The sequence below is a fragment of the Quercus lobata genome, chromosome 12 (genome assembly GCF_001633185.2).
Source record: "Quercus lobata isolate SW786 chromosome 12, ValleyOak3.0 Primary Assembly, whole genome shotgun sequence".
Lineage (NCBI taxonomy): Eukaryota > Viridiplantae > Streptophyta > Magnoliopsida > Fagales > Fagaceae > Quercus > Quercus lobata.
The window spans coordinates 17,533,244-17,561,086 of record NC_044915.1 but is presented as its reverse complement, the minus strand read 5'-3'; the positions used below and the strand labels follow the sequence as shown (position 1 = coordinate 17,561,086).

The 27,843-nt window shown below is 34.1% G+C and overlaps 4 protein-coding genes across 5 annotated transcripts; 3 read left to right on the top strand and 1 right to left on the bottom strand.

Moving 5' to 3' along the window:
• Positions 1-1,305: 1,305 nt before the first annotated feature.
• Positions 1,306-5,802, bottom strand: LOC115971717 (pentatricopeptide repeat-containing protein At1g01970). 2 transcript variants are annotated; one of them, XM_031091734.1, is made up of 3 exons: positions 5,595-5,802; positions 3,503-4,594; positions 1,306-2,351 (listed from the first exon to the last, which is right to left on the bottom strand). In XM_031091734.1, the coding sequence occupies exons 2-3, from the start codon at positions 3,950-3,952 to the stop codon at positions 1,530-1,532; spliced, it is 1,272 nt and encodes a 423-aa protein (XP_030947594.1). In that variant the 5' UTR covers positions 3,953-4,594; positions 5,595-5,802; the 3' UTR covers positions 1,306-1,529. The 2 variants fall into 2 exon arrangements, with proteins under 2 accessions (XP_030947594.1, XP_030947593.1); XM_031091733.1 differs by having other exon boundaries at positions 3,503-4,583.
• A 5,388-nt stretch (positions 5,803-11,190) lies between these two features.
• On the top strand, positions 11,191-14,225 carry LOC115969900. The gene is made up of 6 exons (XM_031089535.1): positions 11,191-11,476; positions 11,893-12,531; positions 12,611-12,775; positions 12,881-13,477; positions 13,546-13,635; positions 13,908-14,225. Exons 1-6 carry the CDS (start codon positions 11,330-11,332, stop codon positions 14,091-14,093), a joined length of 1,824 nt encoding a protein of 607 aa, XP_030945395.1. The 5' UTR covers positions 11,191-11,329; the 3' UTR covers positions 14,094-14,225.
• Positions 14,226-17,503: 3,278 nt separating this feature from the next.
• LOC115972578 (replication factor C subunit 2) lies at positions 17,504-21,717 on the top strand. Its single transcript, XM_031092910.1, has 7 exons — positions 17,504-17,898; positions 18,620-18,726; positions 18,833-18,934; positions 19,103-19,298; positions 20,834-20,962; positions 21,053-21,247; positions 21,340-21,717. The coding sequence occupies exons 1-7, from the start codon at positions 17,725-17,727 to the stop codon at positions 21,448-21,450; spliced, it is 1,014 nt and encodes a 337-aa protein (XP_030948770.1). The 5' UTR covers positions 17,504-17,724; the 3' UTR covers positions 21,451-21,717.
• Positions 21,718-23,768: 2,051 nt separating this feature from the next.
• Positions 23,769-25,658, top strand: LOC115970035 (60S ribosomal protein L24). The gene is made up of 5 exons (XM_031089695.1): positions 23,769-23,880; positions 24,574-24,649; positions 24,791-24,892; positions 25,017-25,165; positions 25,299-25,658. The coding sequence occupies exons 1-5, from the start codon at positions 23,870-23,872 to the stop codon at positions 25,453-25,455; spliced, it is 495 nt and encodes a 164-aa protein (XP_030945555.1). The 5' UTR covers positions 23,769-23,869; the 3' UTR covers positions 25,456-25,658.
• The last annotated feature ends 2,185 nt before the right edge of the window (positions 25,659-27,843 follow it).

Below are 27,843 nucleotides of genomic sequence, written 5' to 3'. Positions count from 1 at the left end.
TCAATTTATTATTGTATTAAAATAAAATAAAATAAAATAATTAAGAGTATTGTATCTTAGACTTTTTGATGTTTAAAAAAAATCTACCCGGGTAAATTTGGTTTTTAGTGTAAATAAATATTGAATTAATAAGGTTCCAAAATTTACATCATTTTTTGTTTGCCCAGCCACATGTATCCTTTTGAAAATTCATAGTCAACATAAAATAAATAAATAGACTTAATTTACGTCTAAAATAATATATTTACATGCTAAGATGACGTTGGCGTTTATAGCAATCAAAATCAGATGCATATTTGATATTACAAAAAATTGAGCATGTTGAATGGTGTACGAAAGACATGGTTTTGCTCTTAAGTTTTAAGTGTCAAACTACCACAAAGAATTGCAAATCTTGCAAGCCTATTTTTACTTGGCTATTAAGAACCCAATTGCTTAAGGACTTTTGCATCATTTGGAGTTTTTGTTTTTTTCCTTGTCTTAAATTGGAAGGTATAATAAAAATAGCATTATTTATTCTTTTCACTTTTCTGGCAATTAGCATTATTTTGACAAGGGAGGGGGGGCTGAAGTTTGTTTGTTGTTTTTTCCCCCCCTCAATTTGCTTTTATCATTAATAATCAGGATTTTCTATTACTAAAATAAATGCTAGAATTATTAGATCTGAGAATTCTGTTATTACTTACTACTTTGAGGGCATAATTAGTATATCAATCCAAAAATATAATAATTGGCATTAGTGACTAGACAATCCTCAATCATGTTAGCAAAAGCTAGATTTCTTTTAAAGAGTTAATTAACTAAAATCATAGTAATTATTAGTAATCTAAGATAAATTATCCTCATTAATTACCCTAACATGTGTCCACATAAACATCCAAGCATTATGCATCATGTTGGTTAATCATTTTCACTTTAAGCTGTGGTTAAAAAAGAAAGGGTAGGAGCAGTACTCCAAATGAATGTATTCGGGTCAATATTAACATTTAACAGCCCCCAAAACCAGAATAACAGTATGCTCCAAGGAGATGATAGATGATAGATCTCAATTCATCAAACAGTAACAACTTTTTTTTTGATAAATCAAACCGTTACAAATTTAGTGCAAAAAAAGTTTTAGAAGTGGGAAAGATGAACAGACTACTATTGGCTCCAGATTAGCTGTAAGAGTTTTCCTCTGTATTTCTTCTTGCCATCTAAATTGAAGACCCAATCCCAAATACAAAACCATACAAATATCCATTAGTCTTATTAAATCACTATCAAAATATAGAAAGAATTCAAGCTACAGCAACACTAATGATATAATAGGAAACTATGATCATTTACTTCTCAGTTGCTTCAGCTGCATAACAACAGATTTTAAATCCCTTTTTAATATTGTTCTTGTTGCTTTTATTTGCCACAGCAACATATAGAAAACAAATTACTAATATATAAATCATGGTAGAAGTATTTATCTAATTCAAGCAATAATTCCATATTGTACTCTACAAAAGTTTGCACATTAGGGATAGGCTATCAAGTGATCAATTAGGCTCTGAATGGGCAAATGCCAAGGGTGAGGAGTGAACTTTGAAATTTGCTTCACCTACAGCATATTCTCTCAAGACAAGCTCCACTTCTTCTACTACCCCTATTCTCCGAAACCACCTGGCCAATATTTCTGAAGCTTCTTTTCCAACAATAATACCACCCTTCTCTAAATTTACCAGAAATTCCAATGCCTTGTTAAGCTTGTTCTCCTTTTCATAAGCAGCCAACACCAAAGCCACACACTTATCACTTGGTTCGAGACCAGCCTTCCTCATATTTTCAAATGCAATACCTGCCTTTTGACTTTGACCTGCCATTCCATATGCATTTATAAGAAGCCCACACAGCTTAACATCAGGAGGTATACCAGCACACTGAATTGCATCAAAGACTCTCTGAGCTCCTTCAGAATCACCTGTCATGGAGTATGCTCTTAACAATGCCTTGTAAACTTCCCTTCCTGCGTATATTTCTTGGGCGTCCATTTCTCTAAGTAAAGTCTCTCCTTGCTTGGGCATTCCAGCTCGGATGTAGGCCATGATCATTGAGCCATATGATCTTTTATCCAAAGTTTCTCCAATCAGCTTGAGTTCTTCGAAAGTTTCTTCAGCCAGCTTAAGACTCCCAGCTTTGCTGTACATGTGAATCATGGCAGTTAAAGTTACCTGATCACAGACGACACCTTTACTTTTCATGGCTAAGAGGATCTTTTCAGCATCTTGAAGTTGGTTCTGCTTCCCGTAATCATGTATTATTTTGGTATAGTCACGAACATTGGCTTCAAAAGATTCTTCTAAGAAGGCAAGTTCTGCCACCTAAGGAAGTGCAAAGAGCCATGAATTCACTTCAGGTTGTAAGGAGATTTAAAAAGTCTTAAGTTTCATTTGAATGCACTGAAATATATAATATCTGTAAGAAGGCAATTTCAATGAGAAGATCAACATTTTTAGATGTCGATTGCAGTAGAAATAGGGTAGGCATCTGACCAAAGCAAAACAAATCCATGTTTAGTGCAGAAACGTGCCAATGCTTTATTTTCTTATAAATTTCTTCAAAGTAAAATGTTATTATCTTCCTGAGTTTTGCTTAGCCAAAATTTAACTAATGCCACAACTTTCAAAGAAAAGTAAACAAATTTAAGATTATACTGTGTCACATATCATCCATTTCTTCCAATATTGAGCCATAAAGACCTCTTTAAGTGGTTGAAACTTGAAAGTCGCCAATTCTATATAATCCCTATCGTGCTACAATATGCCAGTCCACAACAATAACCTCTCATGGACATTAGATCTCACCAAGTGAGGTAGAACTCACTTAAGATCTCATCATTAGACTAAAGATACATTTAGTGAACATTTGGATAGAGCTGAAAAGTGTTTTCAACTGCGTTGTGCGTTTTCCAGGGGTCCTGTGTACTGTTCACGGGACCCGCAAGTACTTTATTCAGCCAAAAAAAACTTTAAAACTAGATCACACGGTACTATTTATACATTTAAAAATTATTTTGCCACTGTGTTTTCAGTTTTCAGCATTAAGCGGCATCCAAACAGACCCTTACTAATATTTGATAGGTTTGATGCACTTGACCTTTTTCCCGGGCATTCTATTCCCACATAAACAATTTGACTAAAACCAACCAGAGCATTTTGGAGCTCGTCACTGGATACTGGCAAGAACCTCACTAAGTCAGTAGTACAATCAGAAGCCTTCAAAAGATGGCAAACCTGTGTGTGTGATTTCCATAAAGATTTCATCTAAGATTTTCTCCAATGTGGTCTTCAACTTTATATAAGAATTGGAACTCAAATCAACATTATGCTTAACACTACAGTAGCAATTGACAAGCAAATCCAAACCAAGACATTCTTACAATTACACACACACAGTGCAAGTTGTCTAATCAGGCATGAGTTAATGAAATCAATAAAGAGCAGAAAATTGAAAACAAAAAAGGGAGAAGTACCTGAAGATAAAGCTGATAATCCATTTTCTTCAACTCTCTAAGAACTGCGAGCCAGTCAGCTCTATCAGGCTTCATACTCCTCACCCAAGCTGCCAACAAATCAGACAAACTGCCTTTTTGAGGAGATAAGCAGATAATCTGCTTCATAACGGCCATACATCGTTTGGTCATTGTAGGAGGAAGTTGAGCTATGGCCTTCTTTTGGGCTTCTGTGATGTTAGTACCTATCTCTACCCACTTATACCTCGGTTTCTCTACTTTATTCTCTGGTTTTCCTGTATCTTTCACATTGGGAGAACCCAATTGACAATGTACTTTACTGAAACTAAATTCTCTGGGTGTTTGGAAAGTACAGCTTCGCAAGGGAAAGTAAAAGGTTTTCCTAATATTATTGATTAATGGGTAAGTTGACTTGGGATAAATTAGCATGTTACAAGCATAGGTCCCCATTAGCAAAGTGAAATATCAAAATACAAAAACGTGTTTCATAAATTTATGAATTGGGCTATTTTGAAATATTTAACTAGGGGCAGTCCCTCAATTTGCATATCTAAAAAGAAACTGGCATAAATGAATGATAATACATCAAGGGTATCAATGAATGTGAAGAATTAGATAATAATTCATATAGGTTAAGGTGGTTGATAAAATGACACAGAAAAGCATAAACTTGTGAATTGATTTTGACGTTACAAAGTGAAATAAGATATGGAGAAATAGAAGAAGATAAACAAAGAATGAAAGAATTTTGCTTCCCACAGCAGTAGAGGCAGTACGGAAACACTCAAGACTGTTCTAACTATTCATAAAGTAAACTAGGATGTTTAAAGGTTACCCAATGAACAATCTGAGAGCTCGGGCAAATAGCACAGGAGCACAGCAAGGGATAAGAGGAAAACAAATCTATCATTGATACAATCTGGTAATGGAAGGAAGTAGAAAGAAAGTGTATGGGGATCTAAAGAGATGATTAAAATGCTGCTTGATGAGTGGTGATTTTATTTTGAGGCCTCTGATTTTGTAGATACAGATACTGGCTCATAGACCTGGGAGCAAATCACCTGTAACTTGTATGCAAACCCTGCAATATCACTTGGCCCAACCAAAATCAGCCACATCAAACTAACAGAGTCAAGGGTTACAATAATGCAATGAAATAGATATCTTCTAGCTTCTATGCAAGAATAAGTTATTTCATTTCTACAACCCACAAGAACATACAAAAATACACTGAAAATGTTTTAACTTGTAAGATATGAATAAACCAACTAAAAAGAAATATAATCCCATCAATTAAGTTAAATAAATAAATAAATATATTTTAAGTAATGGGCTCTAATAACACAACATTCCACCTCTCAAGTAGTCAAGTTCAACCACGAAATACAAAATTAGAGACTGGAGAGCAGCTTGAGCAGACAATGCTTATCATGTTCATTACAAATATATAAATTGAAAGCTTCCATGAAATTACAATCCTCTTATAACAACAGAATCGAGCAATCATCCATTCAGAAAATCAACAAACTAATTACATCATCATTTTCAGTGGTTAACTTTCAAGGCTTAAACTCTTAAAACACTCAATACTCAGGTAATGGAGCTTATGCAAAACTCAAATTTTACAACTTCTGACTTCATAAAACTAATTATTCACAATTTAGTCTCACGTGCCATTATGTTGCAATAAAATTCTGGCTATTTAACACTTGAAACAAAACAAAACCCGGCATTTTTTTTTCAAACAGTGGCTGCACCAATGGACGGAAATTTTTGGTTGAATAACGCAAAGCACGGGAATGAAAGTGAAATTTCGGCACTTATCCATACAAATAATGAGGCCCCGTTTGATTTTCCCCCCCCCAAAAAAAAAAAAAAAAAAAAAAAAAACAATGAAAATTTCAAATTGTGAATTTTCTTTTCTATACCGACAAAGTAGTCAAATAAAACTAGATAATATAGTACTTAGCTATTAAAAAACACACACAAACACCAGATAATGGTAGGACTAAACCTGTTGGTACAATTCAGAAGCTAGATTATCATACTTCAATAACTATAAAGAGAAAGAAAGGTGAAGTGAGAAACAAACCTACGACTTCGTTAGGAGCTCAAGCAATTGTTGTCATTGTTGCTTTGGTTGTTGTTGTGGCCTTCGTTTGCAGAATGCAGAAAAAAGAGCAAAAGCCCAGCTGAGCTTCGCGAATCGAGTGGTTGCCTTCTTGGTTTGCCTTTTTTTATAAACCCCCACAATTAGATTGAAAGGTACGACGTCGTTGAAGCTCCACTACTCCATTCTCAATCGAGTGGCGGACCTTTTTTTTTTTTTTTTTTTTTTTTTTAGAGAATCAAAATGGGATTGTTTATGGTTATATTAAACCCCAGGCAGAGCACACACGCTTAGGGGTGTAATGCCTACTAATAGACTCCTATTGGTAGTAGAAATCGAACCTGAGCGTGTTAGGCATAACGAATGAACCATACCCAGCTGAGCCAAGCCCCTGACTTGGTGGACTTTTATATACATGCAGACACACACACACATATATATATATATACACACACTAGCCATGGAAAAAAAAAGTAGTGATTAAGATTCATTCTAAATTTTATTTGTATCACAAAATAAATATATAAATCATTTTATTTTTAAAATACATAGAGATTTATATTAATCAAAAGAAACATTAATTTTAAGAATTTTGATAATTATGTCATAAAAAGTTAATCTCATTCGTATAAGATCGTGACGGATCCTAGTTCAATATTTTATTATTTTCTTTTGACCTATAACTTACACCTCATTAGTTGTGAACATGTTGTAATAACAACAATATATTACGACATTTTTAGTTGTGCCAGGTCTCAGTATGATATTTTATTATTTATTTTAATTTATTTTGACCCATAAGAAATTGACACATGAGTCACAACATTTTCACAATATCTCTATGTATACATTGTACTTAATTATAATGTAAATTTATATTGTAGACACAAAAAATTGTCAAATTTTGTAAACATTTATAAAATTTGTACAATATTTACCATTTTTTGTGCAAATGTGTATAATATTAACCACTTTTGTGTATTTACAATGTAAACTTGCATTGCAAATACAAAGTAAACATATAAAGATCTTAAAAAAATAAAAAAACAAAAATAAAGCTCAAACCAACTAGCATACTTGAAGAAAAAACAAAACAAAACAAAAAAGTACACCTCACTAATTGAATAAACCAATAAAACATTATCCATAAGCCTTTGGCTCCTTTTATATAGTTAATAGATATGCCAGTTTACATAAATATTTAAAAGGAAAAAAAAAATTTAGGCGCTGTAGAAATTAATTTTAAAATATTGTAGACTTAGCATTTTTTTATTTGATCTATAAAAAACTGAAATCTCAACAATTGTGAAAATATTGTGATAATAATAAGTGTTGTAACATTTTCTCGAAACATTTATTTTTAGTTGTGGTTGGTCACAGTCTCATATTTTATTATTTTATTTCGACTTGTAAGAAATTGATATGTCAATAATTGTGAAAATATTGTGAAATTTGTTGTGTCAATATAACAATATATATACCTGTGGGGGCTAGTTAATTAGGAAGTATTGTTAAAACAGTATTAACTAGGCCCATGGCCCTATCCGAGGACGTTAGACCATCCGAGGAGGCCCAAATAAGGTTATGAGGAGAATAAAATGAAGAGAGGAGTAGAGACAATATGAGATGGGTCCAATAAGCATCCGAGGACAAAAGCCTTTTCGGAAATATGTGTCCGAGGTAAATCTGAGTGTCATATCATCACAGACTTACTTCGGAGTTACATCACAACTAAGGATGGGACATTGGACCAGGGATAAGAAAAAAAAGGTAAACAAATATCTTCAAAAGCTGCTACCTCTGCATTAAATGCCTCTTAATCAACTCTCTGGTCGCATTAATGTGGAAGTGATGCCTGAATAATGATCAAGCAGCCTTACAGCTACTGGTTATAAGGCTGCTTGATGGTTCTGGGAGGTGCTGGACGGGACAAGAAGGAATCCCCCGAATCTAACCTACACGTGTGTGGTAAGGATGACACCAAGATTGTAATATATAACATGAAAAAATGTACTGAGAGAAGAGGAGAAAAAATAAAGGATACCGATTGGAACTCTTGTACAATTTTATTTTCAACAAAACCATATGATATAAATTACTTAATTTATTCTGAAGATAGATTTTCTAATCTTACTTATGTCAAATCGTCTTGAATCGTTAAATTGAACAATTTTTTCTTCCGTAATAGATCTAGTTCTTTCATCTACGCTCTACAAATTTATTGTTTGGGCCACTTGGGCCAGAACCCAATCTTACTTTGGGGTCCAATCCAATTTCAGTCCTTACAATACCAGCTTATATAAATTTTTAAAAGAAAAAAAAAAAAAAAACACAAACCGATTACTAAAAAAACAAAAACTTTAGGCACTATATCTACCGTGTCAGATGAATAAACCAAAAGTATTGCACAATAAGTGTTGTAACATATTTTCAAAACATTTATTTTTAGTTGTAGTTGGTTACAGTTTCATATTTTATTATTTTATTTCGACTTGTAAGAAATTGACATGTCAATAATTGTGAAAATGTTGTGAAATTTTTTGTGTTAGTATAACAATATATATACCAGCTTACATAAATATTTAAAAGGAAAAAAAAAAAAAAAAAACTTTAGTTGAATAAAGCAAAAACACTGCACAATAAGTATTGTAACATTTTCTCAAAACATTTATTTTTAATTGTGGTTGGTCACAGACTCATATTTTATTATTTTATTTCGACTTGTAAGAAATTAACATGTCAATAATTGTAAAAATATTGTGAAATTTGTTGTGTCAGTATAACAATATATATACCAGCTTACGTAAAAAAAAACACAAACCGATTACTAAAAAAAAAAAAAAACTTTAGGTCTACAATGCCAGTTAACTAAACAAAAAGCACTGTAGCTACCGTGCATACACACATTCGTGATAAAGTAAAAGCACTACACAATAAGTGTTGTAACATTTTCTTAAAACATTTATTTTTAATTGTGGTTGGTCACAGTCTCATATTTTATTATTTTATTTCGACTTGTAAGAAATTGACGCATCAATAATTGTGAAATTTGTTGTGTCAATATAACAATATATATACCAGCTTACAGCTATAACAATAATATAGCTTACATAAATAAAAAAAAAAAAAACACAAACCGATTATTGAAAAAAAAAAAAAAAAAAACTTTAGGCACTGTAGCTATAGTGCCGGTCAATAATTGTGAAAATATTGTGAAATTTGTTGCGTCAGTATAACAATATATATATACCAGCTTACATAAATATTAAAAAAAAAAACTTTAGGGACTGTAGTCCAGTGCGGTTAACTAAACCAAAAGCACTGTATATAAAGAAGAAAGAAAAGACAAAAAAAAAAAAAAAAAAAAAAAAAAAAAAAACTCACGAAATCAAAGCACTGTTGCCGCTACAGTGCTTGCACAGTACAAACACACTGAGTGCACAGTACCGAAACACTGTAGCAGCATAGCCACTTTTTATATAAAAAAAATTTGTTATGTCAGTATAACAATATATATACTAGCTTACATAAATAATTTTTTATTTTTTTTTAAACACAAACCAATTACTGGAAAAAAAAAACCTTTAGGTGTACAGTGCTAGTTAACTAAACCAAAAGCACTGTAGCTACTGTGAATATGCGCATCCATGATAAAGTAAAAACACTACATAATAAGTGTTATAACATTTTTTCAAAACATTTATTTTTAATTGTGGTTGATCACAGTCTCATATTTTATTTCAACTTGTAAGAAATTGACACGTCAATAATTGTGAAATTTGTTGTGTTAGTATAACAATATATATATCAGATTACATAAATATTTTAAAAAAAAAACACAAACTGATTATTTAAAAAAAAAAAAAAAAAAAAACTTTAGGCACTATACTATAGTGCCAGTCAATAATACATAATATTAAAAAAAAAAAAAAAAACTTTAGGGATTGTAGCTCTAGTGCCGATTAACTAAACCAAAAGCATTGTATATAAAGAAGAAAGAAAAGACAAAAAAAAAAAAAAAGCACAAAAAAAAAAAAAAAAGACTCACGAAACCAAAGCATTGTTTCCGCTATAGTGCTTGTACAGTGCAAACACGCTGAGTGTACAGTACCAAAGCACTGTAGTGGCATAGCCGCTGTGAAATTTGTTATGTCAGTATAACAATATATATATATATATATATATATATCAACTTACATAAATATTTAAAAGAAACAAAAAAAAAACACAAACCGATTATTGAAAAAAAAAAAAAAAAAACTTTAGGCACTGTAGCTATGGTGTCGGTCAATAATTGTGAAAATATTGTGAAATTTATTGCGTCAGTATAACAATATATATATACCAGCTTACATAAATATTTTAAAATAAAAAAAAACTTTAGGGATTGTAGTTCCAGTGTCAGTTAACTAAACCAAAAACACTGTATATAAAGAAGAAAGAAAAGACAAAAAAAACAAAAAGCACAAAAGAAAAAAAAAAAAAAAAAAAAAAAAAAAAAAAAAAAAAAAAAAAACTCACGAAATCAAAGCACTGTTTCTGCTACAGTGCTTGCATAGTGCAAACACACTGAGAGCACTGTAGCGGCATAGCCGCTTTTTATATAAAGAGAGATATATATATATATATATATATTTATTTATATTTATATAAAATAGAACTTTAAATTTAAGCTAATCTAATCTAAGTGTGTATGTCTGTGAAACTCCATCGGAAAGATTTGAACTCTGGCCCTCATAGTTATACTTGTGGAGGCTTGACTCTTGACAATTGGATTGACATTTTTTTTTTTTAAATGAACAAAAAAAATGTTTTAAACGTGTGATTATTGACTCGGTCCACTTGAACCCGCAGAATTTATAACATAGGACACCTTGAGTGCGTTAGGACTATCCATGTCATGACATTGAATTTTTACTAAGCGCACTGCTTAAACCAAACAAGTCCTAAACCCACAAATATGACCCAGTCTAAAACTTCTACCAAATCACTACACCCAAGGTGATTGGATTGGCAGTTACAAGATCCATTGTTTACTCTAAAATTTTTCCAACGTGTTATATTGTAATTATTTTTAAAAAATTTATTTTAGAAGGTGTTAAATTGTATTTGTATTGCCCACCCAACGTCTCAAAAATTTTTTTTTTTTTGGTCAACAGAGGAAATAATTATATTAACTAGCCACAAAAGGTGAAGTGTTGGGTATCAACCTTAAGGAGTACAACCCATTTGCATCAGAATTTACAATAACATTTAGTTCAGAGTTAAGGGGAACATCAAGTAAACAAAATCAGAAGTTAAGGAACAGGCTCCTTTAGCAAGGCTGTCTCAATTTTATTTTTCTCAAATCCTTCATTGCTTCTTCACTTATTTTAATATTTTTTATTTGGGTTGACTCGTTTTACCGGGTCAACTGACTTAGCGGGCCTAGCCATTTGGGCCTCCCAATGTGGAATGGCAGCCCATTTGTTTTAAAAAACAGAATTTGATTTCTGGTCTATTTTTCAGCTGTTTTCTTAATTTCTCCAATTTCCACCATTTTCAAGCCTCCTCTTTTTTTTTTTTTTTCTTCTCCAAATCAACTTAAAAAGAGTTTTTTCACAATTTTGATGATTTTCCATCACTTTCCATCGAGATTCAAGAGGGTTTTCCTCAAAAATCTCAATTTTTCCCGTATCAACTTCTCCTAGCAAATCCATTTTCTTCCTACCACTTCCATGGCTTCCACCTCTTCACAAGGGGGTTCAAAATTTATTTCCTTTGATGGCAGAGCTGGCAAGAGATACAAACCAAAGAGTTGGAATAGCAATGAGGATCTACTTCAAGACAAAAATACCCACATGTCTTCACAAGCCCTTCAACGGGTAAGTTCATCTTTCTTTTTGGTGAATTACAAGTCTCGGATTGTTGTTTGGAAGTGTGTGATTACTTTTGTATGTTGTACAATGCTTTTGTTAATGCTTAGAGAGTGTTTGTAAAAACTAAAGGACACGGGCATTTTTATTTGCATGAGCCATTTCCATGGGTGGTGTTCTTGGACGAGTTTAGTCGTATTAATTTGGTTTGTTTGGGAAATTTTTTTTAGTGGAGGGGTATTTAGTTGAAGTCTTGACCATCATCAATATGGGACAATGCTATTCTTCTCTTTTTTTGAATTCTTTGCTTGCTTCTTTCTGTTTTTGTATTTCATTGTCGTCCTTGTTTCTGACATTATCTTTGCAATTTGGAAAAATTTTCTGATCTTTACGTTGGTTTGTTGTGTTTTTTTTGTTGTTGTTAGAAACCTACGTCTTACAAAATTAGGGGGTCTCTTTCAGACGTTCGTAATTGTTGGATTGTTATGGGTCCTGAGGTTAAGGCCAAGATTTCTGCTGCTGGTTTGAATCATTTTCTGACTTCTATATATAATGATGGGATCGTTGAGCACAAGGACATCAACCTTATCATAGCTTTATCGGAAAGGTTTTGGGATACTACGAACACATTTCATTTTCCGGGTATTGGTGAGGTAATGTTGACGCCTCTCGATTTTGCAGTGATAACAGGTTTGAGAATTGGGGGAGAGCGTATAGAGGTGAATGACAATCTCACCAACTGTGATGTGGAGCGTTTATTAGGGGGGTTACCTCCTAAAGGGTCTGAGCTGAATGTGAAATTGTCATGGCTTGTGAAACATCTTCGGGGAATTGAGGATGTGGAAATGTGTGTACGGAGTTTCATGCTTCTGCTCATTGGCCAAGTGTTGTCCCCAAACACAGGGAGTACAGTCAGTCTCCGTTACCTGGCATCTTTAGAGAATGTGGATGATATTGGGAAGTATGATTGGGGAGGCATGACTTACGCAACCTTACTCCATTATATGGTCCAGTATTCTCGGTGTGCAATGAACAATTTGGGTGGTCCGCTATTTACTTGGGAGGTAAATTTTGGGTTTCTCAAATTTTTATGTTCTAAGTTTGGGAAATTTGAGCTTGATGCTGTTGTGTTTTGTGTTCCAGATTTGGATGTATGAGTACTTTGGGGTTGGTCCTAAACTTCATAATTCTAAGGCTCAGGTCTTTCCAAGATTTTTTCGTTGGTCTTCCAGGAATAGGATTAGTGGGGGCAAGAAGCGTACATTACAAGATTGGCGATTGATAATTGAGAGCTTGACGGAGACGAATGTGAGTTTTTTTTTTTGGCTTTCTTTTCGTTATTTCTTTTTGTTTTGGTTTGCACTTTTTTTTTTTTTTTTTTTTGGGGATGAATTAGTTCTTTTTATATTGCAGATGAACTTAGACCCTTGGCAGGTTGTTACAATTTCAAATAAATATTCTGGACTTACCTTGAACCGCCGTAAGATCTTATTTGAATGTCCTTTGGGGAGGTACTGGTACCTAGGTGATCGAGTGCTAGCACAGGTGGATCACAAATACCCTCCCCTCTTGCCACAAGACCCCCCTGACTCGATGCGAAAAGGAGGTCTATTGGAAGGAGATGACTTGAAAGCAGCTCTAGCTGGAAGTGATGCCATGGGAGTGGCTGGAGATTATGGAGAATTTGTTCAGAGGCGCCTGCAGGGGCGCTTTGCACATCTATGTGGAGAGACTGTGAGTTGTTTTAACGGTGCCTTGGTCATGTATAGTAACGGTCTTGTCTTGCAGGGAACTGCAGAACAGGGTTCTGATTCTGAAGGTTCATCGCCTGAGGGGAATGCTCCTCAACCCTCTAGTCATGTTGAGGGCCCCAGTGGTTCTTTCCAGGAGAGGTACCTTCATTTTCCTTCATGGTCATGCCGAGTGATGAATCAAGATGGCTCTATTGGATATACGCGACTTGACAGGCCTGAACATGCTCCAAATGTTCCATGGACGGGCCAGGTGGCAGTATGTTGTCTTGCATTCATCTTGTGCTTTTCATTTTTGGTGCATGCCTGACGGTTCTCTTCATGCAGATTGGGACTGATCTTGTTGATGAGAGTCTGCTGATGATTGAATCACTACAACAAACCGTTTATACACAATCAGCTCAAAACTTCTCTTTGGTATATTCTTTCCCCTCTTGTCCTCTGGAGATTCCATGTTTGAAATTTGTTCTTGCCCCTTTTGTCTTCTTGCCTCCTTTGTTGGCATTTTGGTTGATTGGTCTTGGGTTTGGGGACTCACATCTAGTGAATCTCTCCCTATGTTTGTAGATTCGCTTCTTTCTTGTACATAGTTATTGTTTTTTTTGTAATCTTTGGCTGCTTTATGTTTTCTTGCATGAAATGGTCCTTAAAAATTGTGAAGCTGGGTTCTCAGATTATTCACTTTGCAGAGGGCAGAGTTGGCAAGTGCACGGTCTCACATCCAGACTATGGAGGGATTGTTTGAAAGGCTTGGAGTTGGAGCTGGTCCAAGACGATCACAGCGGGGTGATGAAGGAGGTTCTGGAAGTCGTAATACAAGGAGGTCGTCGCGTAGGAGAACCCAAGGCCCTTCTGATGAAGACGAAGACATTTGACTCTCACCATTTCCTGCAAAACAAAAGATTTTTGTTTTTCTTTAGATTGTGTTAGTTACTTAAGAGTTGTTAAACAACTCATTTTCAGTTTTTAAACAACATTATACACATTTTCACCCACACGTATTTCAAAAAACTACAGACAACATTACTCAAACTCCTCTACCAAACGGGCCCTTAATGTGATGAACAATTAGAACTTGCTTACTGCGTAGACTATGTATATACAGGTTGGTATCAATGAAAACTGGGGAAACTCTACCCGTTTTCACACAGAAAATTTGTTGCAAGATCAGATACTTTCCAATACCCCTAGTTTATGTTAATCTGATGGATTTTACAAGCCAAAGAAAAAAAAAATGTTAGTTCATTCATTTACAATTGATTAAGCAAGTCACAAAAGTATTAGCCTAGTGCATTTACAAGCAACTGAATTATACACGCATAAGTCCAATTGAAGTTATAAATCAAATGCCCCTAGTATACGAAATGTTTTTTTATTTGCAACTTTCTAATGCCCCCTAGTTTACAAACAATTTTTACAAGCTATGAAATTATTACATACAAACTAAATTGACAATTTCTACATGTTATGAAACAAATACAACTGGGGTTCGACATTGATCGAATGCCCCTGGTATACAAGCGTGTTTATTTACAACTTATTTGGGTTACAAGTTATAGACTCAACTGGGGCTCGATATTGATCGAATCTCCCTAGTATACCAAATGCATTTGCAGTATTTTATAATTTGTGAAATCAATATGTAAAAATTCAAATGGGCTTCGATATTTGTTTTTTTTTAGAGAGAGTTTTAACTCATAGCATCCGTTTCTAATAATTGCAATTTTTGTTATCAGATCAAGATACCAATCGATTTTTAATGTAGGTGAAAATTAAACTAAAATCTCTTATTTAATTATCAGAGATTTTATCAGTTAAGTTAACTAAAACCCTCAGGTTTTAATGTTTGTTGAATGCCACAGTTTATGAAAAATGAATTTATGACTGGTTTGACAAGTAAAAAAAAAAATTGTTCATTCAATGCTCCTATGTACAAAATAATTTTTTACAAATAATAATCTCACTGTTTAAATATTACAAAGGGTAAGACATTATTTGAATGGCCCTAGTGTAATATAGTTGTCTTTCTCAATAAATCATATTAACTAAAAGAAGTTGTAGTGATTGAGTACTAAAAATCACATTAATCTCCACCTACCCTAAAAAAACCAATTAATATTTTGATCATGATAAAGATCCATCATAAAAAACAAAGGTAGTAATGTAAAATTATCTTAAAAAATCACATCAATTCAATGTCAAGTTGGTGTGAAAAGTGAAAACAAGGTCAAATTTGCAAAATTAGAAAAATAGGGAAGGCCTAGGCCAAGTGCTGAATCTGCTGATCGGCACTTGGCATGAGGCTCAATTTGTTGATCAACATACAAAGAGCCTTGGGCCAAGTGTCAATTGATACGTGGTCCTAAGTTTTTACTTTTTAGTACGATTTCGTTCGCGTTCTCATCCATTTTAACCCCTTTTTTTTTAGATTTTTAAACACGATTTTTTAAATACAAAAGATTAGTTTTGTCAAAATAAAAGTTTTCCCATCATTAACAACTATTTAAACACTTACTAAACTCAAAAACCCGGATTCAAAATGGAGAATACTAAAAACCCGAATCCAAAATAGAGAATTTTAGAGCTTCATGTCATCTTGAATCCTCAGAAGAATAAGTCTTTTGTCAAAAGACCAAGGATTTTTATTAAACACCTCTTTTAGACTTTCTTCACTAGCAAAAATGGACAAAAATAAATTGCTTCCCACTTATTGGATAGTCAAATTTTGTGATCCACAAAAATAAATTGCTTCCCACTGCATTTGATGTTGTGAAATAGCTACTTCATTTGACTTGACCGCCATCACTCCTTTCCCTTCATCTGAGAGATGAAACATTCTCCACATCTCTTCCAAACATGCATCCATTACAACACAAAGATAGTACTGAAAAGGGAGAAGGGTACATAAAACACAGAGGGAAAAAGATCCAAGGAAATTAAAGCCTTTACAATAATTTGTTGATATAAATGCAAATGAGAAAACGAGAAGGGTATGGGAATACTACATGAGAGGAAATAACAAAGAAATAAAAGTCTCTACAAAAATTTGTTATTTCAGATGAAAGGTTTGATCTTGCAAGAGATACCGCAGTTTGGAGCTTCTATTTTTCAAAGACCATGGGACTCTAGGATCCGTTTGGATACTGCTTATTTTGTTGAAAACTGAAAACAATAAAAAAATAATAAAAAAGTTATTGTTCACACGTTTGACACTATTCATAAGCCTAAAATCACTGCTCACGTTAAACAGCACGTTTTTGCCTGTCCAGAAAAAAAAAAAAAAAAACCGCAACGTAAGAAACGCAATACCCAAATGCCACCTAAGAGAGAGGAATTAATAATGACTTATTGAGTGGTAGAAGTTTTTTAAATCATAAACAATGATTTAAAAAACCGGAATAGTCAAAGAACTATAATTGAATTTAGTTCTTGATTTTGACCTGTTTTTTTCTCCAATTTTGTTTTTCATTGAATCGATCAGTCTGGTTTAGTTTTTAAAAACAATGATTTTAACAATTAATAAGTTAATCAAGATGTATCCATTTGTCAAGAAAGATACCACATTTTTTTTTAATATAATAATTCCACAGTTACAAGGGGACTTTGAGTAGGGGTGGCAAAATTGGACATGACCATGATACGAAATTAATAGGTATGGGTTGAGATTTAATAAGTTTGTTTCATATTTAAATTGACACGACATATCCGTTTGATAAACGGGTTGAGTTAGTGTTCGGCTTATGGAACCCGTTTGACCCATCTGATTCGTTTAATTAAATAAAATTTTACCAATATACTCTTCAAACTCTAGATATATAAATTTATTAGTTGTTGTGGTTTATTTTCTTTAACATATTGTGATTGATTATTTGTGATATTGAAATATGCTTTAATTTTGAATGATTATTTGTGATGCAATTAATCATTAGTTCTGAATTTTTTATTTAAAATATTTATTTGTTTGTTTTTTAGTAATTTTTTTGTTGTTGATAAAATCTGATAAACAGGTCAACATGACTGACTTGTTTAATAAATAGATCGTGTTAGGATTGAGAAATCTTATTTCTTTTAATAAATATGTTAGGTTAGTATTGACTCATATAATTAGATACTCATGAGTTGATATGACATGAATCCGACACGCGAACACGAATGGTAGTTAAGCTACAAAGTTATTTTTAAGGGAAATATATATATATATATATATATATATTTTTTTAAATACTGAATAGGAAAACAAAAAATGGAGAAGGTTTATAAAGCATAAATTGAACGTTTTGTCGGGCCTTAAAAAGAAAAAAACATCGAAGGGAAAAGGTTTTTCCCCCATCTTTTGTGCAATTTCCCTCCAAATCGAAAAGAAAGGGTTTTGGCCTTTTGCCATTCGGGGGTTGGTACAAGGGTTTTGGTTTCCGAATCCAGAGCAAAAGCATTTAGCATAATATAGCAACCCAACCTGTTTATAAATCTAGTTCTTATAGCAATTCCTTTTTCTCTCACACAAAAATGGCTGCTTCTTCTTCTTCTTCGTCTGGAGGGAGCTCGAGCAGTGGCTACGACATGCCATGGGTAGAGAAATACCGTCCCAACAGGGTCGCCGACATCGTGGGCAACGAGGATGCCGTGTCCAGGCTCCAAGTCATCGCTCGCGACGGCAACATGCCCAATCTCATCTTATCCGTACGTTTTTTTCTTTTCAGTCTCACTCAGTCACTGAAATTACAGTATGTAGAAATCAAATTTCTGGGAAGTGCAATGCTCTTTTGCAATTTCAAACTTTATCAGCATTCATGTGTATTTGGATTTGGATTTGTTTAGTTATACTTCTAAGATTTTTTTTTTCTTTATTCTATTTTATATTTTCAATTAATGCATCAGCGAGGAAGATTCAGTTGATTCCAACGGAATAAATATGACCGACACTCATTAGTCTGTTTAGGATCATAGCTAACTCCAAAATTTGTGACTAAAGGTTTGGTTGTTGTTGTTATTCTATTTTAAAATTTCTGTTAATTGATTTAGCGTCACACCTGATAAGAGTAAAAGAGAAAACAAAAAAAGGGTTTTCCTCCCCTTTTATATGTATATAAGTATGCACATACATTTGTTTGTGCCATTATGTCTGTATATATGTATGTATGTACATGTGTGCATGTAGGGTGTGTGTAATGTGCTATATTATTTTGTTTCTGAAATGAAAAGGCAACTCAGTGAAGCCAAATAGTTGCATTGGACTCAGTTGATGAATGTGTTTGGGTTATGTGGAAATTGTAATAGCAAGCAATTTGATCAGATTTGTTAAGAGTCCCACTGGGAAGTTTGCATATGATTGTTCTCTGCTCATGTTTGTAAAGTAAAAGGCTTATGATGCTGCTCATCCACTTTACATTGTTTATTTCAGGGTCCTCCTGGAACTGGTAAGACCACAAGTATACTCGCGCTAGCACATGAGCTTCTGGGACCAAATTATAAGGAGGCTGTTTTGGAACTCAATGCATCAGATGACAGGTGGGTAAAATTTTCTAGGCTTAGTATCCTGTCTTTTTTTTTTTTTCTGGGGGGGGCCTTTTTGGTTAGGTTCTGAAATATGTTATTGTTGCTGTTTCTTTTTTAGGGGAATAGATGTTGTAAGGAACAAGATTAAGATGTTTGCTCAAAAGAAAGTGACACTGCCCCCTGGGCGGCACAAGGTAGTAATCTTGGATGAAGCTGACAGGTAAGTTCTGATAATAATGTCTCTTTACTCTCCAATCATTAAAGGCTTCTATCTGGAATTATTATAGTTTGTTGTTCGATGTTATATTGTTCAGGCTTTGGTATATTTTCTTCCATCTAAGAACATGTATCGAATGTTGTATTTGTCAATAACCTTTTCAATTTTCAGCATGACATCTGGAGCACAGCAAGCTTTGAGAAGGACAATGGAAATATATTCAAACTCCACTCGTTTTGCTCTTGCATGCAATACTTCTTCTAAAATTATTGAGCCTATTCAAAGTAGATGTGCTATTGTTCGATTTTCAAGATTATCTGATCAAGAGATACTTGGTCGTCTCATGGTGGTGGTTGAAGCTGAAAAGGTATACTTAGTTTCCGTAATAAATAATGTGCCACAGGTGCATAGCAGCATTACTGTCATTCAATGTCAATGCAAATTGCTTTCAGTTATTAATTTAGCATCCGTTCAGGGCACTAAAAAATAGGCTTTTTCTCTTTGTCTGGTTTTTCAAAAGCCATATATCCCTTATTCAATAAAGCTTCATGATATATATTTTTATAATTATTTGGTTATTTTAGTATAATTATTCAGTTCAAGTTTTTTCTCACACCAAGGGGTTGGAAATATCAGATCTTATTCATGTATTCAATGAAAGCACGTGTTTCTCTGTCCCTACCTGTCAGCATGTCAGTGTGTATAAGCATGCTTACATTCATGCATCTATTACCAACTTCACTCAAAGTAGAAAAATTAAAAGTGGGGGGGGGGGGGACTAGGATCTTTCTATCAGTGCATTATGATTTTGGAATATAGTCTGTCTCTCTTTTTAAACATCTAGGATGCCTTGAAGCTACAGCTAGTTGAGCTTTGGTGTTATGGTTACTATTATTTTTGTATTACCCTAAAAAATTTCACTATTTTAATAGATGGTTATCTCTCTCTCTCTCTATCTCCATATTCGTTGCTTGCTCTTTTTGTGCATGCGATGCTTGGTCATTATGAAAAGTTCAAGTTCCAAGCTGACTCTTTTTGGGAAGGAACATAAATGAGCAATTATGTTGACTCTCTTTCAAACTGAAGAAATTATTAGGAATATAGCTTGAAAGTTGTTGCCAATAAGATCTCACATTAAAATGTTTGATTGATCATCATGAACTGGTTAAGCTACTGACGTGGGAACTGCAAAGACAATTTTATTTCAACATTTAGAATTCAATTATATTTTTGTTGGTCAATTGGATTTTATTTTAGGTCTTATTATTTGAAAAGGTTATTAGTATTTTATTTTATTTACTAGAGTCAAGATTATTTTTGTAATTCAATAATTGGACTTTCTTAAATCAATTGTAATTCAATAACAGTTAGACAGTTTTCTTGAGTAATCAAATGTTTTGTTGGAATTTTTCCTTCAAATAGCTTGGCACTGATTCTAGGCAACTCTAGGTGCTGATTGCTAGATCATGTTCTCTCTTGCTTGGGTGTTGATTCCTAGGTTTTTATTTTTTTTTTATTTTCTATTCTTCAATTTTGGTGTTAGTTTTGGTTTTATCTTGCGTCAGCTACTTGAATGCTTGTATATTATAGCACTGTCAAATGTGCAACAAGATAAAATGTAGTTCATCTAGCTTGATTTTGAAGGGAACATCAACAACCAGGTATTGTAGGAAAATTTATGAATCTGTTTAGATAGCATTTAGGCAATTTTAGTTAATATGAGTGAACTTTGAATGAATTCTTCATTTTGTTTGCAACAGAACCATGACAAAGGAGATTATACAGTAGTTAAAATTTATACTAGTTTATTGTTTGTTAAATCTGGATATTCTATTGCTATGCATTAGAAATTTAGAAGAAAGATAGAAATGTGTGGTTGATCTGTGTTTGTAACCAATGAAGGTTCCCTATGTTCCGGAAGGTCTTGAAGCCATAATTTTCACTGCTGATGGTGACATGAGGCAGGCATTGAATAACTTGCAGGCTACATACAGTGGGTTCCGTTTTGTCAACCAAGAAAATGTTTTCAAGGTTTATGACTCTGAATACCTTCTCAGTTTAGTAATTTACTTTCACTATATATAGCTTGGTTGGTCTATAATGTCTGTCATTGGTTTTCAGGTTTGCGATCAGCCTCATCCGTTGCATGTGAAGAACATGGTGCGCAATGTACTAGAAGGGAAATTTGATGAATCTTGTTCTGGTCTCAAGCAGCTCTATGATTTGGGCTATTCCCCCACCGACATAATCACAACCCTATTCCGCATCATCAAAAACTATGATATGGCTGAGTATCTAAAATTGGAATTCATGAAGGTACAGATATCATGCTAACCTTGATCCTTCCTACTCCTCAAATGTCTTGTCTTTGTTACAATATTTAATTCTTGTTCTCTTTGAGTTTCCAGGAAACTGGATTTGCCCATATGAGAATCTGTGATGGAGTTGGTTCATATCTTCAGCTCTGTGGTCTTTTGGCTAAGCTTGCTCTGGTGCGAGAAACAGCTAAAGCTGCATAAGTAGTAGTAGTTACAACTTTTTTTTTAGCAAGGTAATACTTACAACTTGAACCTTCTTCAATTTGGTCTTTTGATGGTGAAATTGTTACTGTAAACATGAGAATTGTGCTGTTGCTCAGATGTGACTGTTTTCTTAAGGAGGTAACAAAAGTTTCAAAGGGAAGTTCAACTTGTATCTGAATTGCCTAGTAGTATCAAGTAGTGGGGTACCCAACATTGGGCTTCTTCATTTTAATATAATATCTGAAAACCAGTGAGTGTACTTAATATTAGGAAACAGTGCACTGTATGAATGAATGATGACGAGAGGGTTGCTTGTGAGTTTTGGCATTGGAGTCAGCCAGATTTCTTAAACCCAACCCAATTGTTGGGAGCAAATATACATGCTCTTCCGGTTTGCGTTCATGATACCCTTGTTTACAAGCTATATGGGATGTCATGATTTGAGTTCAAACAGGGAAAGAGGAAAGTTCGTGGCCAACTTGACTGAGGTCTGAGGAGTTACCTTAACAGGTTTTATTGTTGATATCTCTTACCATCCTATTGTTTTGTTATTTTACTGGAGATTGTGAAGTTCACCGCCAGGAGCTGGAATATAATACCCTAAGGATTACTTTTAGTGGCTCACAAGGGTTCAAATTCCCTGTGCCTCTTCTTGTGTGTTAAGTTTAGGGTAAAACTTAGATTCAAGGTGTTGTTTCTTAGGTTTTCTAATTGAATTTAACCATATGGTTGGATGACCAATGCAATGACAAGTAAAGGACAATGTTATCTTTAAAAAAAAAAAATTTAATTCAATCATGTAGTTATATTGACCAAATAATTAAATCCAAAATAATCACATGATTGAATTTAATCGGTGAACTAAAGGTACAACATTTAAGAAATTGTATTTAAATTTTACTCAATCAATTTCTAAGAAATTATCCGAGGCCAATTTCATATTAAATATTCTGACTCTTGATAACAATGAATACATAAGTGAGCATGCCATCAATGTAATGTCCTTTTTATGCGTTCTAAATTACAACTCTTGTATCTTCCTGAAGAAAATGTATACACGGGTTTGATTCATGTGATTTGGTTTCATTTATATATTCTTTTTGGAATGAGTGTTTTAAGAGGCCTACATATTGCAAAAAGATGTCTTTGACTCTTTGCATGGATGGCAAAAATGTTCTGTCCGTGTGGTTCTTCCTTGCCTTGAATAGGGGGGAGAGCGTTTACACGTTTTACTCCTCAAGATTACTCCTCGATCTCATCTCAAGTGTGTACATATATTTTTCATTTAACACACACACACAAACACACACACACACACATATATATATATATATATATATATATAAATTACCTTCACAAAAGTTAAGGATGATTACTACCATCAACAAGTTAAGACAAAAACGGTGTCACTAATTGAAATAGTACCTGACAAGTTACCATTCATGAACAGTCTATTGTCAGCATTAAATCTACTCTCAGTATAAACAGTAAATAATTGCAGTAAGTTAAAGTATTTCTCTACAGTTCAAAGAATCTGTTTTCAGTTCAAAGCAGTTCAGTATTCAAGAATCCCTAAAATGCTTATCTTTTCATTCTTAACACCTTTATGATTGTCCCTTCCTTTTTACTCTAATCTCTAACTTATAACTTATCAATGCAAGAGCTACATCATTAAGTATTAACAAAATATTTGCAATCCATCTTGTCCTTTAGTTGGCCTTCTCTCACTCCATGAGTTCTCCTCAATTTGAAGAAGGGACGGGCCATCCATGATACAATTTCAACTTGTCACGTCACAATCCCTAATTCTTTAGATTCATTCATTAAAAAAAATGTATTTCTTACTAGAATGTAATCCAAATTTACTTCCCTCCCCCCACCCCTTTTCTTTTAAACCACGATTGCTACTTTATCTTAAATATGTTTGCATATTTAACAAGTCCTATAGAGGTATTTAGGTGGCGAGCTTATTGATTTGGGGTATGACGTAAATTCAAAAGTCTCAGATACAATCTATTACATTATTGATCCATAAGGTTTCCAAAGTATCTTATAAGTAGAGAGTGGAAGAGTTTAGCTAAAGGATGAGACACAATATATTTATATATATATATATATATAAATATATATATATATATTTGAGACCATTACACAATATATATATATATATATTATTTTTTTTTAAATTTTTTTTGGGGGGTCTTATAGTGCAACACTAATCTTAACTACGGTCCTCTTTTTGATCCAGCAATAAGCCCATAACGACGAGCCCAACAACTAAAACCGGTGTCGTTTCAGTCCTTAGAAGTCAATAACTTTATCCTTTGTAATTAAATTGTTGAGTCGTGAAGTGCTTTGCTAGGGTTTCTGCAACTCAACTAGGGGTTTACGCGCGGCGTCACCTTCATCCGCTGCCATGGTTCTCAAGTAAGCTTCTCTCTCTGTCTCTGTGTGTGTGAATAACATCGATTTGAATAACTTGTTTTCATGATTGATTCTACCAAATGCAATATTTATGATACTTCGAGCCTTCTAGATCTGAAAATGACATTCTTTTCCTCTCTTTCTGGAGACCATATATGTTATGAAAAATGTTTGTTCTCTACCATATTTTGATTTTGACACTGCTATCCGGTTTTCTGCTAGAATAAAAAAGTGCATAGATTAACAATGGAAACAACGATGTTTTGCTTTTTCTGAGAGTCAGGTTTATGTAATGAAACCTTTAAAATTCATTAAATTTTCTAGAATATTAACAATTTTTTGCTCAATTTTTTATTTTTTATTTAAAGAATCTGACTAGAAAATAAAGAATTGTATGAAAAAATTGAAAAACCATTTCAGAATGCTAAGAACGAAAACAGTTTTATGATTCGGAATAGAGAGGCTAAAACAGGAATGAGAGACTACAGTCAATCAGATGAACTGTCAGTTTGGTTTTTGATTTAATCATGCGTTTATCTTGTGGGAGCCAATGGTTTGTAACTGTGTGGCTCTTTTAAATTCTTGGTTTAATCAAAGCTTTTGCACTTGGTGCTTGGTTGTGCTTTGTGTTCACTTGTGTGTGTCCTATGATATACTGATTGTGTATAATTTGGTATTTGATTTTTGGTGTTTTAGGACTGAACTTTGCCGATTCAGTGGTGCCAAGATATACCCTGGTAGGGGTATCAGATTTATTCGGTCAGATTCTCAGGTAAGTTATGTTGGTGGGATTACTTGGTTTTGTAACTGTAACAAACTCTTCATGCTTCATAGCATATGTTTCACTCTTTTGTTTCATCATCTCATAAGATATATCTATACTAAAATATGCTCTCTTGTTTGATTGCTTAAGGTTTTCCTCTTTGTCAATTCAAAATGCAAGAGGTATTTTCACAACCGCCTGAAGCCATCAAAGCTTACATGGACAGCCATGTACAGGAAACAACATAAGAAGGTGATTTGATGTTTTGGAACCAATTGATTTCTCCGGTTTGTTATGCCCCTATTGGGGCCTTGGCTCGCATTTTGGTGCACTAGTTATTGATTTATCTGTTGTTTTCTTTTCTGGTGCTTCTTAGGACATTGCTGCTGAATCTGTGAAGAAGAAGCGCCGGGCCGCCAAGAAGCCTTATTCAAGGTCCATTGTTGGTGCCACCTTGGAAGTCATACAAAAAAGACGGGCCGAGAAGCCAGAAGTCAGAGATGCTGCACGTGAAGCTGCTCTCCGGTATAGTTGAAACTTTCTGCTATAACTTCTTTGATTTGCCAAGTTTTTAGATTCATTCTGGCGTTTAGCCTAGTTGTTTAATGTGTAATTTTTAATAGTTCTATTTGTGTTTTGTTGACCTTTGAAATTTCAGTGAGATTAAAGAGAGGATCAAGAAGACCAAGGATGAAAAGAAGGCGAAGAAGGCAGAGGTGATGGCCAAGACACAGAAGACACAATCCAAGGGTGGTGTTTCTAAGGGCGCTGTACCCAAGGGCCCCAAGCTTGGAGGTGGTGGTGGAAAGCGTTGAGCTCCTTATTTATCCATTTTGCTACATGCGGCAGCATAAAACTATTAAAAGTGTTTTCTCTCTGAATTTTTTGTATGGATTGCTTTGCCTTCTTAGTGGCAGGGCTTATTTTGTTATTTACCCCTTGACATATTGTTGGAAGACACGGTGGCTTTATATCACTTTTAAACTAAGCAATTGCTTAGCATCAGCTGTCTGACATAGATTTTAGCCTTTTTTGTGAGCATGCCTGGATGATTCTTGTTTTTATTATTTGATTTGCTAGCTAGATGTTCCGGTTTGGCAAAACAGAGATGGGTTATTCTGGGGCCGAGATTCATAGGTAGTGTCTTTGGTAGCAATGAATGTAGCATATATGCCTTTTGTTTTCGAGAGATTAGAACATTTACAGTAGTGGAGTTATTTTTTTAGCTATTTGGCACCGCAAAAAGTCACTTTATCTATTTTATTTACTTATTTTACAAAATATCCAACAGCAGTGGATCTATTTTAACTTTCAACATAATAAAATAATATAAACATTACAATAAAATAATATATTTACTATAATAAAATAATACACCCCACGGCCAAAAAAAAAAACACCACAAATCGATCATATGAAGATTCTGAAGAACAATAAGCAAACCCAAAACCCTAGCCACCTCCATTGCCACCCACAACCACCTCCATTGTCCACAGGCCACCATTAACACAATCTAAATCCATCAAATTTGCAACAAAATCATCTCAAAAACCAATTAAAATCACACATAAAAACAATCAAAATTCAACAAACTCACAAATCCAATAACAAAAAAACCCAAGGACAACCAACAAAAAAAACCCACACCACTGCCACAGCCAACAACAACCACCCACAGTAACGGCTTAGGACAACCCACCACCACCATGAACACAGACCACAAACACAACCCAATCAACAACCCACCACCACCACCATAAACCCACCTCAACAACCACCACCCACAACTCTGATTTAAAAAAAAAAAAAAAAAAAAAACTCGGTTTAGGTCGCTGGCAGCTTGGGAATTGTGTCGGCAACGGCTTAGGACTTGGGTCGTTGGCGGCTTGGTGGGCAATGGCTAAGGAGTGGTGAGGAGTTGGAGGAAGAAAGAAATAAAAAAATGAAGGTGGAGAAAAGAAGGGCCGGGTTCAGTGAAGAAGAAAGGTGAAGTAGAAAGAAAAAAAAAGAGAAAAAATGGCTGGAGGAAGGAACAAAAAAATAATTTGAAAGGGAGAAGTGTTGGGTGTGGTTCGGTGAAGAAGAAAGAGTGAATGCGAAAAAGAAAGAGAAGAAAGGAGAGAGAAAAGCTTAATTTAATAAAAGAAGAGAGAGAAACCAATTAAATTTTTTTTTTTTTTTTAAAACCTTTGAGCTACAGTGCACATCTAAAGATAGATGTGCACTGTAACTGAGAAGCTAAATTTTTTAGCTTTACCTCTACTGCTGCAACTCTACTTTTGTGATTAGTGGTGCTAAATAGCTATATTTTTAGCAATATAACTATTTAGCACAATTGCTTTGAGTGCTCTTAGAATCTACCCCGAACTTGTGAATCACACCATTAACTTAAGCCGAACCAGAGCCTGAAGTAGGCTTATGCATGCTTGCAGCTGAATACATTATTAGAGGACAAATCTATGTTACAGACTTGCAGCTGATATTAATGTAGAGTCTGTAGTTTAGTTCCATGCCATGTTGTGCAGTACATACATTCACGATTCACCCATTCTGATATTACCAAATACCAACCTGGTGAGCCCAATAAAAGGCTTAAACGAACTATAGGATTGGCCATATGGATCATCCTTTAGTTCTTAGGTAACTTCACTATGGAGTATGAAGTTCTTCAAACTTTTTCTAATGCATTCATGCAGTTCCAAGAGGAGCATCCATCTCAATTTCATTTTTCTCTAAAGTAATCGTGGATCCATTCACCTTTTTCCAATGCTAACAAACTGTAAGCATGCTCACGTTACATCTATTTGGTTATTCTCTGGGGTACTTGTTGAATCTCTTGGAGCTTTCCTCTTTCACAAAACCATCAACCATAAATCAAATCAGTTTATCAGATCCCTCATCTCCCCCCGGTATATGTTTAAAAAAATCTGTTTATCAAATCCTTCACCAGATTGTGATCAAAAGCCTAGGGGCTATTGATGCACAGGATTTCTTTATCAAAGGAAAACAGAAGGTGTTCTCATCTAAATCTTTCATTCTATCATTGCTTAGTTGTTAGCAATCTAGCCAAGATAGAACTAATTCTTTCCTAGATCCTCTATGTCACGCCCCAAACCCAAAAGGGTCCAAAGTATGAGAAAGACATCTCAAAATACCTGTAGATATTTTTCATTTTTGACAATCCAATCCACATAAATCATATC